This window comes from Lygodium microphyllum, chromosome 24 (assembly GCF_053477565.2).
Source record: "Lygodium microphyllum isolate KBCC chromosome 24, Lygodium_microphyllum_v1.1.10, whole genome shotgun sequence".
Taxonomy (NCBI): Eukaryota; Viridiplantae; Streptophyta; class Polypodiopsida; order Schizaeales; family Lygodiaceae; genus Lygodium; species Lygodium microphyllum.
Window position 1 is genome coordinate 110,430,078 of NC_141158.1, and position 18,393 is coordinate 110,448,470.

Consider the following 18,393-nt stretch of genomic DNA (forward strand, 5'->3'; position numbering starts at 1 on the left):
TGTCCCTCTTTCATTCTTCTCCTTGTATAAGTCCACTTCCATTCCAATCTCTCAAGCCATCCAACATCAAGTGTATGTATGAGGCAAAGAAGCTCAAGGAAGGAGATACTACTAGAAGTACTCAAGAAAGAAGGTGCTACTCAAGACAATCAAGAAGCTTGGGAGAGCTTCATTAATAAGGAAGTCTATGTCAAAAAGGCTGAGAAGGCCAAGGAAGGCATTGTCTCCAAGTGTCATCAGACGACCATGGTTTCTCGAATGCAGGAAGGGGTAGACTAGTCAGGAGGCCGAAGCAGTTCGGGAACTAAGGAAAGCCTAGGAGCCACATGCTGTAGAATTTCTGAAGGGCCAAGAGAAGCTTTTGCAGTGAGTGTAGAGAGAAGCTAGAAGCTCAAGACTAGTAGACTGTCCAAAAAGGAAACCTCATAGAGCAGAGAGTTCTCCTGTCTCTCTTAAGCTTTCAGGTCCAAAAAATATATACAGAAGGAGCAGGTGATCAAAGAAAGGTCAGGACTCCCTAAGATTAGGGCCACTGAGGGTAAGAGTTTCCTCCTTCACCTCTTTGGTCTTCCTCTTCAACATTGTTGCAGAAGAAGGGAGGTGCAGGAACTTGGTAGTCGAGGCAAAGGTGGAGAGGCAGAACGCTTACGCACGGCCAAAAGAGGGTCTCGACTAGATTATGGGGCGGCAGTTTTGATTGTGAGGTGTGGCTGAAGGGGCCACAGCCTGTGGAAAGGAAAAGACAATGTCCTAGAGTGATAATCTAGGACCATCTCCAAGTCAACCTTCTACTGTAGATGAGCTCGATGTCTAGATTGAAAGGGAAAGACGGGCTGCCGTTGCCGTTTCATGATCTGAAGGGTCTTCATTATTGTTTTTAGCAAGGCAAGCTAGCAGGTCGATACTATTTCATATTTTAAACTTCTAAAGGCTAAGGTTAAAGACTTAACCCTTAAAGCCCATTCACACCAGCTCATCCTCTCTCTCCCACACTCACTTATTCACACCTTCCCGCATTCAAAAAAAGAGTTGTCTGTATCACACTCAAACAATTAATACCAATGTAATGATAAGCCATGAGTCCAAGATAAATAAATCCCACAAATGTTATGTATCCCAAAATCTATGTCAAAGAGAGCGTGTCAAGACAAGGCCATGAACTCATTATTGAAAACATAAAGCAAAAAGGAGAAGTACCACGCATTAACAAAGGGACAAGGAGTAAAAAAGCATGAAGACAAAGAAGACCAAAAAGATGAAGAAAAGGACCGAAGGATGCCAAAAGAAGCCAAAGGAAAATGAAAAAGATTCTTTCCGCTATTGACAACAAAGAATTTTCCCATAGTGGATCTTGCTTCCCATAATCGATGTAACAAAACACTTAGCGAAATGTAAAGCTTCAGCCTTAACTTGACTAGCCTGCCAAAGAGCTAGTCTCCCAGGCCATATCATCATATAGGGGGGGCAAAATCCAGCAAGGGTAGAGACTCGTCATTTGAGGGGGGGTGTTGAGAATAGTAAATGATGCTAGCCCATAGAAGCTAGATGTATGCCCTGAAGAGGCTAGAAGATAGACAAATGATGTATGCTCTAGGAAGAGATGTTCAAAATCCCATATGCACAGTGAGGTACAATGGTACTACCCAAAAGCTATAAAAGCATGTACTTGACACTCATTTCAATGTAATGGAACAAATCATTTGAGTCACTCAAGATTGTGTTTATGAGTCCAAGATAATCTATCTTGAAACCTAATTCACTTGAGTTACAATTTCTCATTCTAATCATGTATCATGTGTTTGATTTGCCTCCACCATAGCTCATCTAGTTCTAGGTCCGTGTTTCTAACAAGATTAAATCCTTCAATGAGGGGGCGTTTGAGCCAATAGATGGGTAGTCTGAGCCATAGGGAAAGAATCTGAGACATAAGGCTTAAGGCTTGAAGGGTTTAATGAGGGGCCATCTGAGCCACTTAATCGACGTCACTTGAATTAGGTGCCCTGACATCTCTATGGTGCATGTTGTAACATCATAGCCTGTTGTAACGTGCCCTAATAGCTCTATGGCACATTGAAAGCCATATTTGCATTGAAAGATTACCTGATGAGAGGAAGGAGCTGAGCTCACTTCTAGTCTGTGTCCGCGTAGATGATTTGACTACTCTTGTGGTCAATTGAAGATGAACCTGGACCTGCTTCTCCACGTTCTCTCACAAGAATGAAATAATCAAAAGCCCTTGCCTTTCAAAAGTTGACCCTCCAAATAATAAGGCCTTAGGGCCTACCCACACTTATGAGGACATTTGTGTCACAAGGCCTATTAAGGTTTCGTTACCTACAATCAACTGTGTGCCTTTCTCTTCCAAATTCATTTGATTGTCCATGGTGCTAGAAAATTTATTGATTGTCCATTGTAAAGGCCATCAAGGCCATTAAATTTGGCAAATCTCCAAATGTAAATTTTCAATTAGAATTCATCCAATTTTTTCTAATGGAAAATTCATCTAGTTAAATATCTCTAGATTCACCTAAGTGTGATTCATAATGACCAATTCTAGTTAAAGATCTCTAGATTCAAATTTGACTAATTAATATTATGGTCATTTCATCTAGGACAAAATTCATTCAATCGATGACACGTCTTGAAATTCATCAAATTTGCAACCTCCAAATTCATTCAATCATCAGATTTGACAATTCCTAAAAGCAATGATTTGGTTTTTCTTACCCTTAACCATTAAATGAACAAGTAGGGACCGAAGGATTAGGAAATACATATTTGTCCCAGACTACTCAAGTCCGTGCATAGAAACAAAATGAAGGGTCTTCCAACAAGAGATATTATAATCCAAACCTTCATATAACCATTTTTTATAGAAGGGTAAAATTGATAACTACCTTTAACAATTATTTTTTATAGAAAGCTAATGCAACAATTATTTTTTTATAGAAATCTAATGCCACCTTGAACTTCCTTTAAACAAGAGTGTATCCTCGTTGTTTTACAATGGAGTCTATCCTCCATAGCAAAACATGTCTACTCACATGTGCACACAGACACACACACACACTCTCTCTCGTATCCTAGTCTATGTACCTGTCTCACCTAAAATGGTTATATGATCATAATGTGCAAAAAAAAGAGAGGTTGGTAGTCCCCCCATCCTCCGTGTGCACACAAATGATGGTAGGAAGCATATGCAAAGGACAAGATCCTTAGTGAGTTCACTTGTACACCTCCCTTGTGATCTGCATGTGCACAGTCGACCTGACTGCTTTGCAATCTTGAGGATAATGACTTGTGGCTCGATGACCCAATGCTTCATGATCTTGAGTGAGAGAGAAATACATACACAAAGGTTGAGAGAGAGAGAGAGAGAGAGAGAGAGAGAGAGAGAGAGAGAGAGAGAGAGAGAGAGAGAGAGAGAGAGAGAGAGAGAGAGAGAGAGAGAGAGAGAGAGAGAGAGGGGGGAGGGAGGAGGGGAGAGTGTCTCTTGGTTTGAATCAGTCAAGGTTTGAGAGGGGGGGGGGGGGGGAGACACAAAGCTTTGTGAGAGCGAGAGTGAGAGTAAGACATTGAAAAATCAAGAGTTCATGTTGAAAGATGTCTTCTTTGGCAAGGCAACATTCTTAAGTAGGATTATACTGGGCTCTTGCAACTAAAGTAGTTGGTGATGACTCTGGAGATTATATTACTAGGCCTGGAGGGTCATACTAATGCGTGTGTAAAATGTCCTAGAAAACATCCCAAATGTCCTTCTGTGTCATTTTTATTACATCTCTCATGCAAGTCTCTCACTCACTCTAATGATGTTTTAGAGTCATTGAGCTGTCACTACTAAACATTCTCTATGATGTGTCGTAAATGGATAGTCCTTCTATGACTCTTAAATTTTTATGATTCTACTAATTCATTAATTAGTATTCTCAAGTTACAATGATGGCCACCCACTACAACTTTTACATTATTCAAACCCTCTCAAGACTTCCTCTATGATACCCTTTGTCCTTTGCACTTTCCTTAATTTGAGAGTTTTTTCCTTCTCTTGTACAAATCCACATTGTAAGCTCAATATAGAGTTGTCTTATTTTTCATCAATTTCCAACCCAACAAAGAGCACAACATGTCAAGTTTTGCCATTTTGTCATGGAGAATAGCTGGTGAATACATAGAGCACTGGGCTTCATTAAGAAGTGGAGAGCTTTTTCTGAGTGAGAACTACCTACAAAGTCTATTGCCTCCAACACAAAAATTTTAGGGGTTGCAAGTTGTTGTAGAGCATGAAGGTGGAGCAAATTACAACTCGACATCACAAATACCAACTATCTCTAATGCTAGGCCATTACCCAAACAGACAAATCTAGTCATACAGTGATAGGAGTGAAACCACTCTCTATGAGGGGTCACATGAAGGAAGCCCCTGAATCTATCAATCAACATTGAGTATATCCAGAAAAAGCATCAATCAGCTGAAGTATCAAGATAAGAAGCTATAAGTATGAAACCATCATTAAAATCAGTCTACATGACATTAATCTCTTCAAACTTAATGCTAGACTCGCTAGGGACAATGCTATGATCATCATTTTTGTCCTATACTTTACCCTTAACCTTTTCTTTGCACTTGTCCTTGTGTATTTTATGGCACTGTGGCCAAATATATCTAGCTTTCCCACAATAATGACAAGTCAACGAGGACTTACATCCATGGGACTTACTACGAGACTATCCATGTGACTGAGAACGAGAGTGCTAAGAGTCTCTCCAACAATGGTCATTATCGCTCCTACCATTATTGCCTCTAACTGTCAAAGCATGAGAGGTGTGGAAAATATCAACATTCTTTTTGTTAACCTCTTCATTCAAAAGTGCATCCTCTACATCTTGAACTTGAGCCTATATGTAGGCATGTTTACACACATAGCACTACGAAATGTATCCCATGATTCAAGCAATATAACCAAGAGAGGAACAAAGGGGGAAGATTACCCTTGAATTCAATCCCTTACGAAGACAAATGTCTAGGAATAGAATGAAACTCATTTAAGTGGTTGACATGGACGTGTCCTCCTTCATGCGAAGGTCCATGAGTTGCTTCAACCAATACGTCTGAGAAGCGGGGCTCTACTTGTCATAGACATTGTGAATCTTATCCCATAAGTCCCATGCGGACTACCCATCAAACCTAACATTATAGAAAACCTACTTAGAGAGGGACAAAATGATGGTGGACTTACATAGCTCATCCAATTCAACCCAATCCTCTACAATACATTTGGGCTTGACACCCTCATGTTTCAAGTGCTTAACCTACATTTTCTACACTAAAACTTGCTAGATTTGGGCCTTCCAATAACTGTAGTTGGTGCCATCCAACTTGTTAATATTTAAGATAGCACTATCATTAGAGTCACCAGTAGGGTAATCTTGTGTTAGCATGAACTCCTTTGGGCTAAGGCAATGGATGTTGGTGGAGGAAGGCTTGGGAATCACTAGTGTGAGGAACTTTGAGAGCACTCTTTGTCAAGGTGGATTTGGATGTACTAATCTTCTGTCTCTTAGAAGAGTCTCCTTGTGGTATTGCAACTTGAGCAAGAATAATTCTAGATAACTCTAATCCTTGTATACCATGACTCTACATAATGGCCCAAAATCCTCTCGAAATAGGTAGTGGTATTTGCCTTTGATCTCATAGTAGACATTGCAATGACATATCTAATGCTCCTTTGACTCTACCTCTATCCCACACAGTTGACAATTTTGATCCTTTGGCATAGTACCCTCAAATCTCCTTGTTTCTATTGGTACTTGGCTTGATGAAGACAGATTTGACCAATGGCACATCGAATGCTATGAGATGTAGTCACTTGGAGCTATAGGTCTCTCTCCCTCTCTCTCTACCCCTTCACACCTCTACACGTAGGTCTTTTTTTTTTGTAGTTACACACATCTCTCTCTCTCTCTCTCTCTCTCTCTCTCTCTCTCTCTCTCTCTCTTTGCTCCTTCCATCAATGGTGATGATTACAATATAGCCAAAGGCATGTATGAGTGGGGGGAAGAGGCTTGAACTGTGATGGTGGCATGGCCAACGAGGTTGATGGTGGTGGGGCTAATGGAGGGGTGATTGTAGGCAAGGGGTAAGATTTGCGAGCTGATAGGTATTTGGCCTCACAAGAAGGTGTTGATATCCACGTGACTCTCTTTGCTTGGTCTTCCCCCTCCCCCTCCCCCCTCCCCCCCTCTCCCTCTCTCATACTCTATTTCTTCGTGTAGGCATTGGGGGCATGATCAACTAAGGTGACCTTTGCCTCTTTCTCTCATTTTCTTCAGCTCCTCTTTGATGTCCACAAATTCCGATGCATCAAATCTTAAATTGTCCCATGATTTATTCCATCTCCCCATTTGCATTCAAGTCCCTTCACTAGCTTTGATGCTTAATTGATAGGCTCCAACCCACACAAAGAGATAGAGAAATAAAGAGATATGGAGAACAATAACTTGAAGATGGGTTTACATAGCATGCAAACCCTTAATGCCAATCATGTGGGCCCTTGTGTGTGTGTGTGTGTGTGTGTGTGTGTGTGTGTGTGTGTGTGTGTGTGTGTGTGTGTGTGTGTGTGTGTGTGTGTGTGTGTGTGTGTGTGTGAGGGCAAAACATGCTATCAAACAAAGAATATTATAAACTATTGGTCCCTTGTGGAAGAGGGAGAGAGAGAGAGAGGGGCAAAGCATGCTATTAAACAAAGCATATTATAAACTATTGGTCATGTGTAATGTAGATGTCCTCCCTTAGCACCACACAACTCTTTGTGTTTGCAAGCTCTGTGTTTGGACCTCTCTCTCTTCCTCTCTACACGTCCATGATCTAGCTATGTCTTACTTCCAACTTTTGTAAGAATGCATTTTGCAGATTGGAAGTTGAATTAGTTGTTTTGTAATGAAGCCTTACATCAATTCAACGTGATAAAAGTTCATCAATAAACCATTGCATATGTTTTCAATCTGCCCATCCTTGAATATGCATGGGAATGCTTATAGTGGTTCCTATGCCTAATACATAAAGCTTTAACTTTAAGAGCTATACAAGGTTGTTAGTAAGCAAGTTCATGTCAAGTAAGTATTTTGTACATATCAATAGTTGGAGTGAGTAAGTAAGTACACCAAGTAACTCTTCTACACCCAAATTAAAAAGCACAAACCCTTAGCATTTATTATGCAATTAAGCAAAGCAATTTTAGTTTATTGTCATATTATATATATATATATATATATATATATATATATATATATATATATATATTCAAATTGATATATCTCCAATTAAATGCATTTGTTTAAATGGAACTTTTATATTTGATAAATTCGATTTAAGATCATCTTCAAAGTAGAAGTAGATTCAGGAACAATTGACACTCTAGAGTGACTAATAGGCAATGTTGGGTGAGGCTTAATATCAACATATAATTAGAGAGAGAGAGAGAGAGATCCTTTACTGCACTAAGTGTATAAGAAACGAAAGATACTTTTCAAAAGATGGTAAGGTCTCTCTATCTTCTCTCTGTGTGTGCATGTATAAGTATATATGTGTAAATATACATAAGCAATGTATATTCTTTGTTTAGACTCTCTTTAAGCATACATATATAAAGTGAATAAATTTATAATATATAGACTCAAACTAAGCATATTTATAATATATGTGTGTGTGTGTGTATACGACTTAATTAAGTCTCTTGCATGTGTTTAAAGATGGTCAAAATGCTTGAGCAATAATCCTCTTAAGATGAATCCTATTAAAATGCTTGAGCAATAATCCTCTTAAGAAAAACCCTATCAAAATGTGAAGTAATAAGGAGAAATAATAGAGGGAAGTGAAGAGGGGTGCAGGGAGAGGGGAGGCTAGCCTACGAACGCGGGTCCTAGCGCAGGGTAGTAGTTAAGACTATTGTGAGAGAATGCAGAGAGTGAGGAAGAAACATGGCTCCTTACTTACTTCTAAAAGAAGTGAATTGACTCTCGACGTGCACCCGCCATCCTCACTCCTGCGTCTCTCGCCCTTCTTTCTCTCTCTCGTCATCGCCATGGGTGACCTACCAAATAATCAGCGAAATAGGGGGCTGATTTCCCCACGTTGGGGCTATCGCCCTTCCCATAAGACCTGCCGGCCCGTCCGATGGGGGGGCGGGGAGGGGGTCATGCCTCTCTCTCTCTCTCTCCCGCCCCCTACTTAAACGCATACCCTTCCCTTTGTCAGACTCATTCCAGGACCCCAATGTACATATTCTTCTCAGTTATTGATTTCCTCCCCCCACATGTACAAGAGGTATGCCATAAACCTTCAAAACCCTACTCCATTGTCGTTAAACATTTGCAAAATTTGGCTAATCTGAATCTTAATTTAGAATCAGCTCTGACCAATGCTGATAGCATGTGCTTAATCTTTAGATTCAATCAATGTTGCTAGCAGGCTCTTAATAAGGCTATTGCTGAGGTTATCAATCCCTGCAATGTCAATCTTAGCATACTCAATGAATACCAATCGATGCCTGATGAATACTAATGGATTCCTGATGGTGATAGCAGGAGGCTTAGTCATGTCGATTGAGCATGCTAGTCAATCCCTATGTTGATTACATCTGTTGTTGGATGATGCGCTGAAATGGCACACATTAGAACCCAATACAGCAATTTGAACAAAGGGCCATCAGGTTTCCCAATATTCCAAGGGGAAAATTCAGCACATAATCATGATGCAACATATGACCTATTGCAACACAGAGGTGGACCACTTCCTTTAACAGGTTTCAAGTAAGTAAGGCTTAATTTGTTTTGTACTTATTGTTGCTGAGGTTACCATGAGACGGCTGAAAAGCTCTGAGATTGAAGTGTTTGTTTGTTTACATTGTGGGTATGTCACTTGGTGCTGTGACAGCAAATTGGACTCCTCTACAAGCTATTACCACAATAGAAGACACGGCAACTCCAAGCCATTCAGGAATGCCAGTGCCCCCAAGCCTCGCCTTTCATCAGCATCGGCATCAATTGCACAGGACACACAGTCCCAGCGTACAAATTCCATGAGAATAATTGGCTCCTCTGCAAGATTTAGTGCCCCTGTGAAGCATGGGCTTGCTGCTGAATGGATGGATGATACTAATGCATCTGCTCGAGGACCTGCAGTTAGTGCATTCTGCCATCAAAACACGACTGATTTTTCAAGTATCTGCATCACTAAGGGAGCATCACAAGACAATCCTAAGCTGAAACCAGCTTCTAATGCAAGGCCCCGAAGCCCAGCTTCTGCCAACAAACCAAAGGCAGCATTCAAGTATCTCAATGCCAAGGTGGTTGCTGAACGGTTAGTGAGAGCATTGACCAAAGATAAAGGGGAGGCTGAGAAGAAGGGTCCACAATCGGCAGACAGCAGGGACACTCAGAGGAGCAAAGATGATAGGAAACCACCTAAAACAATACATTTTGAGGATGCACATGGCATGGTTCATGATTCATTATCTCCTCCCCAAATGTCCGTAGAAGGTCCAGGAAGAGATGAAGCAGAGCTTTATAGCAAGAGTTATCAGGATGAAAAGAAACTGTGGTCTGGCATTCAGGTGGATCCGAAGTTGAATCCTCCAGTCCATACAGATACTGTTTTAAAGGCAAGTTCTGAGATGGGCTATGTCGATCGTTTTATACATGATGAAGGCTACAAAGTATCTGATGGCTATGAGGTTGAACCCCTTGAGGCTAAAGCAAAGGCTTTGGAGGAGCAAGCAGCCATGTTGGGGACAGGAAATAAGCTCTCTGATGTGCTAATAAGAACCCTTGTGGAGGGGCAAGGTGAGTACAATGCCTTCGAAATACACACAGATGAGTTGGAAAAAGAGTTTCAAAAACACATTCAAGAGAAGAGGGAGCTAGCTCTGCAGATGGCTGCTGAGCTCCGTGACCGTGTGGAGGAGCGGCTACTTGCACAAGAGGCATTGCAGCAGTTGAGGGCAGAGATGGATGAAAAATTGCAAAAGTTGGAGAGAGATAAGGCAGAGTTCCATCGTCAAATGCAAGAGGGAATTGAAGAAAATGACGAACAATGGATGGAAAGGCTGGAGAAGCTCAAGACAAAGGAAAAGAGAATGAGTGAGAGGTTGAAGGACATAGCAGAGGAGAAAATTGATCTACAGAAGGAGGTCTCTTCACTCACCATGAAGAAGAACAGTTTGCTTGAGGAGGCGAGGGAGCTTCAAAATGCAGTGAAGGATTTGAAACAACAGCTTGATGAATCAGGACAAGAAAACATGAAGCTAAGAAAGGCTTTAGAAGCTTCCACGAGGCTTTTGGAAGCTTCTAGAGAAGGTTCTACTATTGAAGGCTCCTTTACCAAAGCAATGGAAGATTCCTCCATTAAGATTTTGGGAAGCAACTTTGCAAAGGCTGTTGATTCTTCTATTATCAGGGTTGTGGAAGGTCTACCTGTCAAATCATTGACAGAGGACGAGTGGAACACACTCACTAGGAAATACAGGCTTAAAGAGAAAGAGCTATCAGAGAAGCTAAAGGCAGTCACCAAATTGCAGAGGCTCTGCAAAGAGCAAGAAAAGACCATACAAGGGCTAAGGCTTGCACTGGGGGATCATGCAGATAGTGGAAAACTGGGTAAAGGGGAGTTTCTCATCAAATTGCAAAGCGAGTTGATTAGGCTTACTGGATTGGAGCAAAGTCTTCGGAAAGAATCAGAAGCTTACAAGGCAGAGGCACGTGCTGCCAAACAAGAGAATGCAAGACTCATTGAAAAATTAGGCCTGGCCATGAGGAAAGTGGGCAACAGTGGATCCATCACAATGGTTGATTATAGTATGAACCTGGGTGATAATCACAGGGACGTTGCCAAGGGAGAGAACAAAGTGGTACAAAATCACCAGTTAGATAGAAATGAAGATGGACAGAATATGGCATTGGTCTTGATGGCCCACACCAGAGATGGAACTTTGAAGGACACAGAGGTATAAAATACAAACAGTAATTCTAGACCATTAATGATGCTCTATTTAAGCTTGAATTCCTAAGGATTTAAATTTTAGCTCTTTGGTAGAGGTGAAACAAAAACATTCTAAGAATAGTCCTCAAGGTAGCATTGCACCATTGATTGCATGATGTGCTGACAAGGTTGGCGTTAGCATGCTTAATGTGTTTAAAAATTGTTGTCACATACCTGCAAGCCTTTCAAAGAATTCCAGGCCGTGCATGCAACACATGAGAAACAGGTTTGGTTCCGATTCATACAAAGTGTTTAGCCTATCCTCCAGCTTAGTTGCAGGGGGGGTTTGTCCAGCATACAGACGTGCAACACTGCTTTTGTTGTTTCTTGCATGCTGACATTTAAAATCGTAGTATATGTGACTCATTGTTCCCGTTACTGCAATAACATGTAGAAAATTCCATGCAGGGCATTTTTTCTGATATGATGCTGTGATAGAAGGCTCTAATAAAAGGAAATTTCTTCTGTGCATTCATCCAGGCAACTTATGGAGAAGCTGACGATCTTAGAGAGGAAGTAGCCATGCTTTTTCACACTCGAACTAGGCTTCAAAAGGAGGCTGAAAACCTTCATAGTGCACTTACTTTAACCAATCGAAGAGTTCGAGAACTTGAGGCCCAAGTAAACGTTCTATTTGCAGTTGTGCTTACATAACAAGTTATTTTTATGATTATGACTGCATGTTCAAGTCCTTATACTTTTGTTTCAAGTTCCAACTTTAAGCTTCTTGAAAACCAACCCCCCCAAAGCCCTGAACAACCCCTCCCAAAGCAAACCTAGAAGTCTAGTTATACCCAAACAATGTGTCCTAAAGCTTTGAAGCTTTTTAAAGCAGGAACATAGGGGGAGTTTTTTCCCTTTCTATTGCAGTAGGGGGTGGATGATGATGGCAGTCTGAAGGAGTTTGAGTTCTAGCTTTTCTTAGACAAGTCATTTTGTGCGGTTACTACATGTATTTTGCTACATCAGTGTAAGTCTTAGGAAATTGAAGTCCTAGCTTTTCCTAGAAAAGACTCATTTGTGGATTCATTACCTGTATGTAGTTGGTTTTGTTAATTTGACAGCCTCATGAATTCTCATATCGCTTGTGGTGGTTCGGAAAATTAGCTTGCAGGAAAGGATCAAGAACTTGGGGGAATACAGGAAGAATTGGAGCGTGTGAGGGAACAAAGGGATGCCATGCAAAGAGAGGCAGATTTTATGGGACGTGAGGCCATTCGTCTAAGCACTCAAGTTGAGCAACTAAGCAAGAAAGTGGAAAAACTAGATGAAGATGTGATGTTGAAGGATGGCCAACTTTCGATTCTACGCGGCGCATTGCAACAAGAAAGTGATTGAAGGAAGAGCTTCTTTTCTTTTGTGTCTTCTATGTCAGAGTGGTGGAAATTTTTGTGGGTCTTGCCTTGTACAGCAGCTGTGCACAGTGAGGTGCCCACTGCCCTATCATGTGAAAAGCCTCCCTCTATGTGGGGTGCTGATTTTAAGAGAGTAAATCTATATAGCTTGTACAACAAAAGTAGTTTCCAGTACTCAGAACATCAAACTTTGTCTCCTTACTACATGTAAACAATGATAGTCAATGATTGTTGTGCATTTTGTATCACAAACAAGTGAATTGTGTTGTACTTCTGCCATAACCTGACAGGAAATTTGGACAGAGACAAGGAACGATGGACAGGCAGGAACTGCCTTTCCTTCTGATCATCTGGTCACATGGTACGGGAATGAAGGCAAGGAGAAGCTTGCATTCTCGATATTCGTAAGCCCAGACATGGCCATTCCTTGTAACTGTGCATATGATTTAAGTCAGCAATTATGCTTATCCAACTGTTTAGTTGGCTTTCTTTGATGAGGGCCTTACAGAAGGCTCAATTGCCAAGAATTTGTGGTAGGGTGTAGCACAAAGGTGGCAGTGATGTGAGAACTTGCATGATACTAGAGCTAGGCCATGCCTTGCTTAACTGACAAAGATTTGTGTTAAAGGTGTAGCATAAAGATGGTAGTAATGTGAGAACTTGCTATGACACTAGAGCTAGGCCATACTTTGTTAAGAACTACAAGCAAAATCCTAAAAGCACACTTAATATTCTAGCCATAGGATTGGAACTAGTCCACCAAGTGCTAAACATTTTTTGAAGTTCGCCAAGACCTTTGCACTTGTTTCATACCTTGTTTAAGAGTTTACAATTGATGCTACAAATGTTTTGGTTATAGTACCAAAACTTGTAGAGCCATGACTTTTTGATAATTTTGGTCTTGTAATGGCCAAACCTTATTCAACTAATAGATTTAAAATTTGTCAAAAGCCTTCCAAGCAATCGTAATCTTGCCAAGAGTGTATTACCTTAAGGTTGAAACTTGCTTGACTTCTTGTATGAGTACTTCTATTAAGTTTGGAGCTAGTGTATGATCAATTGGAATTTATATAATGTTTGTGTACAGTGTGTACATTGAGCTCAAAATCCATATACTTGGAGTTGAAATTGAGAATTTGGTCTATCAAATTGAACAAGTTGCACATGCTAATATAAGGTTACATTCTACTTTTTGTGTTGAAGCTTTTTTTGCAACTTGTACAACAAATATAAGTAAGACTAACTATTAGATTGTAGTATCCATCTTATATGTTGAACTATTGAGAGTCTTGGAGTTTATAGGAGCAACAAGCAGCTTGCCTATTCTTAATGTGGTGAGTATGTAGAGATTCCCCTAGCTTTCGAAATTGTCAAGAATTCCAAATATACTTGGATGCTATTTGTTTGTTCAAAATGTGTTTTAAGGTAAGTTGAGTATAGGGGCCTTCAATACCACCTCTCGCTCCCTCCCTCCCTCACTCCTTTCCTTTGTGTTTGAGCACACTAGCATGATAAGGTATCATTAATATGCATTTTGTAGCCTAGTGAAATTCATGCACATGTAAGGTAAAATCCTACCTCCTACTAAGGTCACATTGGCCAGAAGGTTTGTGTAGATATGACAGGCAAGGAGAGAAGTCCTTGTCACCTAAGCTTAATGGAAGCTTACATGACTAACAAGCAAATGACACACTAGGCAGCTAAGACAAATTCCAACAAGAAAATATGGGATCTCCCAACATTTACTCATTTTACGCTAACCAACCAACTTTGTGTGTGTGTGTGATTGTTTTTCCCTACCAAAGACTAAGCAATTATGTTCATTTTTGGGGCTTTCCATTTCTCTTATGTGTGAGCTTTTTTAATATGACAATGGTTTCAAAAATAACATATTAGAGCATTTGTTATAAGATAATGACATCCACATGTTTTAATCCCTCCCTCTCTCAAATGAAACTATGGATCACAAATGAACTTACACTAAAATAACTCAAAGAATGATTAGGTGAATGCAGCCAAAAATGAGGGAAAATAGGATGCTTATCGAGGTGGTGCTAAGGTTCTTATACTCCTAATGTGTAGTAGAATATAAGGCATGTTTTGTTAAGTATGGGCTGGAAGAGTGAGGAGTTGATCCTCCTCACTTGGGAATTTCTTACTCCAAAACACATATGGCTAGTTTAGGAAGGTTACATCGATAAGGAATTGGTACATTGGATTGATATTGAGAAGGATTGAGTAGGTTAGGGGTTAAGAACAATGAAAAAGAAAACTCAAAAATTCAAAGCACACTAAAAAACACAAGATAACTCATAAAACACAAGATGAAAAATTCAAACTCATTTTTCTTGAAAAGTTTGTGACATCATTTTGATTAGAAGATGCATTGTTTGTTATGCAACTTGTGCCCAATGTTGTGTATGCATTGAAGAGAAGAGGGTGTGTAAAATGCATAAAATGCACAAAATGTAATTCTTAAAACTTAGCCAGACAGTTCCGGGTTGAAGATGTTGTAGCATTTATCTCCTAGATGGATGAAGACTTGTCTTTTTTGGTCGGAAAGAGAAAGAGAGCATGGCAGTCTATAATATATATATATGTTATAATTTTGAAGATATAGTTTACAAATTATATTATCCATAAACTAAGCATATTTTGGTCAATCATGATGTCATCTTTATGGAAGATGCTATGTAACCTTTGCTTTTTGTCTACACTTGAATTCTCCTAAACTATCCTTGATAATATCTTATGTTTTTCATATATTTTTTAAAAAATATCTCAAATTTTAACAGTTGTATAATAAATACACACACATCATGTGTGTGTGTGTGTGTAAGAATATTTTAAAAAAAAACCCACTAAGGTTATTAACCTTAAGAGAAGGAGAAAAGGGGGGTCACTTGGTAGCGCCCCTCTCGTGCTCATGTTTCCCCCCCTATGAGAGTTGGCATGGAAAAAATCGATTCATTGCTCACTTGTGTGTTTTTTATTTTCCAACTTATGTATTAGTACCTATATAAAACTTAAAAAAATAGATTACAAGATTGTAAAATGTATTTTTTTGTTACAATTTTGAAAGCAAAGTTTACAAGTTATATCATCCAAAAACTAAGCATATTTTGGTCAATCATGATATCATCTTTATGAAAGATGGTATGTAACCTTTGCTTTTTTTTTTCACACTTGAATTCTCCTAAACTATCCTTGATAATATCTTATATTTTTCTTCCTTTTTTTAAAAACATCTCAATTTTCAAAATTTTTACAAATTTGTAACACACACACACACACACATCACGTGCATGAGTGCATGTGTGTGTGCGTGTATGTGTGTAATATTTTAAGAAAAACCTACTAATCTTATTAACCTTAGGAGGAGTAAAGGGGAAAACGGGGGGTCACTTGGCCGCACCCCTCCCCCTCGCCCCATGAGACTTGACATAGAAAAGATTGATTCGTTGCTCACATCTTTGTTTTTGAATACCCAACTTATGCATTAGTACCTATGTAATAATAAAAAATAGATGATAATACAATAAAATGTATATTTTTTATTATAACTTTAAAAGTAAAATTTATAAATTATATAATCCATAAACTAAGCATATTTTGGTCAGTCATGATGTTGTCTTTATGGAAGATGCTACGTAACCTTTGCTTTTTTTTTTTCACAACTGAATTCTCCTAAACTATCCTTAATAATATCTTATATTTTTCATACATTTTTAAAAAAATATCTCAAATTTTTCACATCACGTGTGTGTGTGTATAAAGGATTAAAAAAAAACCCAACTAAAGTTATTAATCTTAGGATAAGGAGTAAAGGGGGAAAAGGGGAGTCGCTTGTTGGTGGTGCCCCTCTCTTGCGAAAATTGCACTCTTGTTTTCCCTTCCTTCACCCCTCTTTCTTTTATTAAAAAATTTAAGAAAAATCACTCCCTTCATTTTATTTTTTAAAAGAAAAGACAAAACCCCTCTTCCTAAACTCATAGGAGACAAAAGAATAAGTTAAAGTTTTTTACAATAAACTATTTTTTTCTCACGTTAAAAAAAAGAAACACATTTTATAATAGAATGGAAATAGTTCCCTCCTTCTTAACACTCATAAAAAGATAAATCCCCCCTCTCCCCCAAAACTATATAAAGGAGGGCCCCACTTTGTATTTTCAATACAAAAGAACAACGAGTTAACTCTTGTGAGTGAGTGATAATCATGAGTTAGAGGTGTAGAAGCTCTACACGGAGGAGCTAGAGACTATTTGTGTGCCATCTCTCTACCCTGAAAACCTTCTTTTTTTATCATTCTTATCCATGATGGCTCCTTGCCAATGCATCAAGATAGTGGGACTACAACTGAGGTATAATATTTTATTACTTATTATTGCTATTAAATAGCGAAAATAATGTTTAAATTCTTATAAAAAGTCTATTAAAAATTAAAATATTTTTATTATACATTTAAAAATTAACATTTTCTTTAATTTCATAATAAAAAACTTCCTTAAAATTAATAAAATACTATTTTTTTACTTTCTTAGGATTTTTATCTTTAAAAAATGTAAAAATATAATCAAATAATATCTAAATTATACAAAATACATGATAAAATTATAAAAATTATCATGAATTCATAAAAAAATCTTATTTAATACCTAAAAGTTCCTCTCAAAGTTTGAAAATTAATACCTTGTAAAAATGCATGTTTCTTTAGAAAATGTTATTTTCCTTGTATTCTCTTCACAAAGAAAAGTTAAACTAAATCCCAATATTTACATACGATGCATTTGCATGTACAAAAGGTAAAAGTACATTCATTAGAGTACATTCACATGCATTGAAAATTTCTCTCTCTTGCTCTCTTAGTCCATCCACTATAGCTCTTTGCTCTTACTTCCATTTGTGTGCTTCCACTCAAGCTCTACCTTTCATATGGATAGAATTGGGGATTTAACTAAAGCTTTGCAAGTTTGTCAATGATCGATAAGGATATGTATGTGCCTACATCTAATAAAATCAAAGGAGTGGTAATACAGCTTGCTAGATGTAGCTCTTTCTCCGTAAGGGTTTTATCTATCAAATTGGTCATGCAATAACTCACCTTTAAGTGTCTCATTCTATGCATGAGCTACTAGTTGATTGAGGTTGAGGCTATATATCTTGGATTGTATTCTAAGTTCTTTTTAGCTCTTTTTGTACTTTGTCTTGGTGATGATCTTACTACTTGTGTGTGCTAGCTCTAAGACCTCTTTTCAAGAAGAGGTGCTTTGATTCAATCTTATCCTTGATCTCACTAAATTTTTTTCGATTAAAATATACACCTTTGTTTGGAAAAGAGGGGATAAACATAATACATTGAGGTCACTCTTCAAGAACTTTTTTGAGAGTGTTCTTTACGATTTGTGAGTGCCTTGCTTAAATATGATCATGCTCCTCCCACGTAATGGGCATTGCTTTGATATCTCAATCATGGTATCATGGATAGCTTTGTGCAAGCAAGTTAGTCACATGATAAATTTGCTTAAATCACCTGGCTATCAACAATCTTTTCTGCCTAGCTAGATCTTTACTTATGCTAAGTATAAATCTCTTTTGGTAACTTGGCTTTGATAATTAGGATTTGAGAAGCAAACCTTTCTTACTCATTTGTCAGATAAAGGCCTTGGTTTGTTAAGTTCTTCTAATGTATGATAACATCCTTAGTTGTTTATTTTGGACATTTTTCCTCAATTTTTATGCACTTCTTGGAATTTCTCTATATGATATGGAGTTGATGGTGTTGTAGATGTGGATTTAGCTTTGTATATTGATTTTTGCTTTAATGGCAACTTCTTTTGGGATTTTGCACTAGCCAACCAATGCCAAAAAATTGTGTTTTTTAAACCTTTACTCTTTCAATCTGTACCTTCATAGTGTCTTTGTTACCTAATTAGTTTTCCAAGGGTTCATTTTTCTTATATTTGGTAACCAAACAATGTAATTGCCTTCCTAGTAGCCTTATGC

At 38.5% G+C, this 18,393-nt stretch overlaps 1 protein-coding gene across 2 annotated transcripts; it reads left to right on the plus strand.

The window, feature by feature from the left end:
* The first annotated feature begins 7,900 nt into the window (after positions 1 to 7,900).
* Positions 7,901 to 12,650, plus strand: LOC148015520 (uncharacterized). Of its 2 annotated transcripts, XM_087665622.1 has the most exons (5): positions 7,901 to 8,323; positions 8,584 to 8,808; positions 8,933 to 11,000; positions 11,516 to 11,656; positions 12,143 to 12,650. In XM_087665622.1, exons 2-5 carry the CDS (start codon positions 8,660 to 8,662, stop codon positions 12,371 to 12,373), a joined length of 2,589 nt encoding a protein of 862 aa, XP_087521748.1. In that variant the 5' UTR covers positions 7,901 to 8,323; positions 8,584 to 8,659; the 3' UTR covers positions 12,374 to 12,650. The 2 variants fall into 2 exon arrangements, with proteins under 2 accessions (XP_087521748.1, XP_087521749.1); XM_087665623.1 differs by lacking the exon at positions 7,901 to 8,323 and having other exon boundaries at positions 8,674 to 8,808; positions 8,887 to 11,000.
* The last annotated feature ends 5,743 nt before the right edge of the window (positions 12,651 to 18,393 follow it).

Coding starts and splice junctions, on each gene's coding strand:
- LOC148015520 (XM_087665622.1), top strand. CDS start 8,660: ATGGCACACATTAGAACCCAATACAGCAATTTGAACAAAGGGCCATCA. Junction 8,809..8,932: donor CTTCCTTTAACAGGTTTCAA/GTAAGTAAGGCT, acceptor GTGCTGTGACAG/CAAATTGGACTCCTCTACAA. Junction 11,657..12,142: donor TTCGAGAACTTGAGGCCCAA/GTAAACGTTCTA, acceptor TCGGAAAATTAG/CTTGCAGGAAAGGATCAAGA.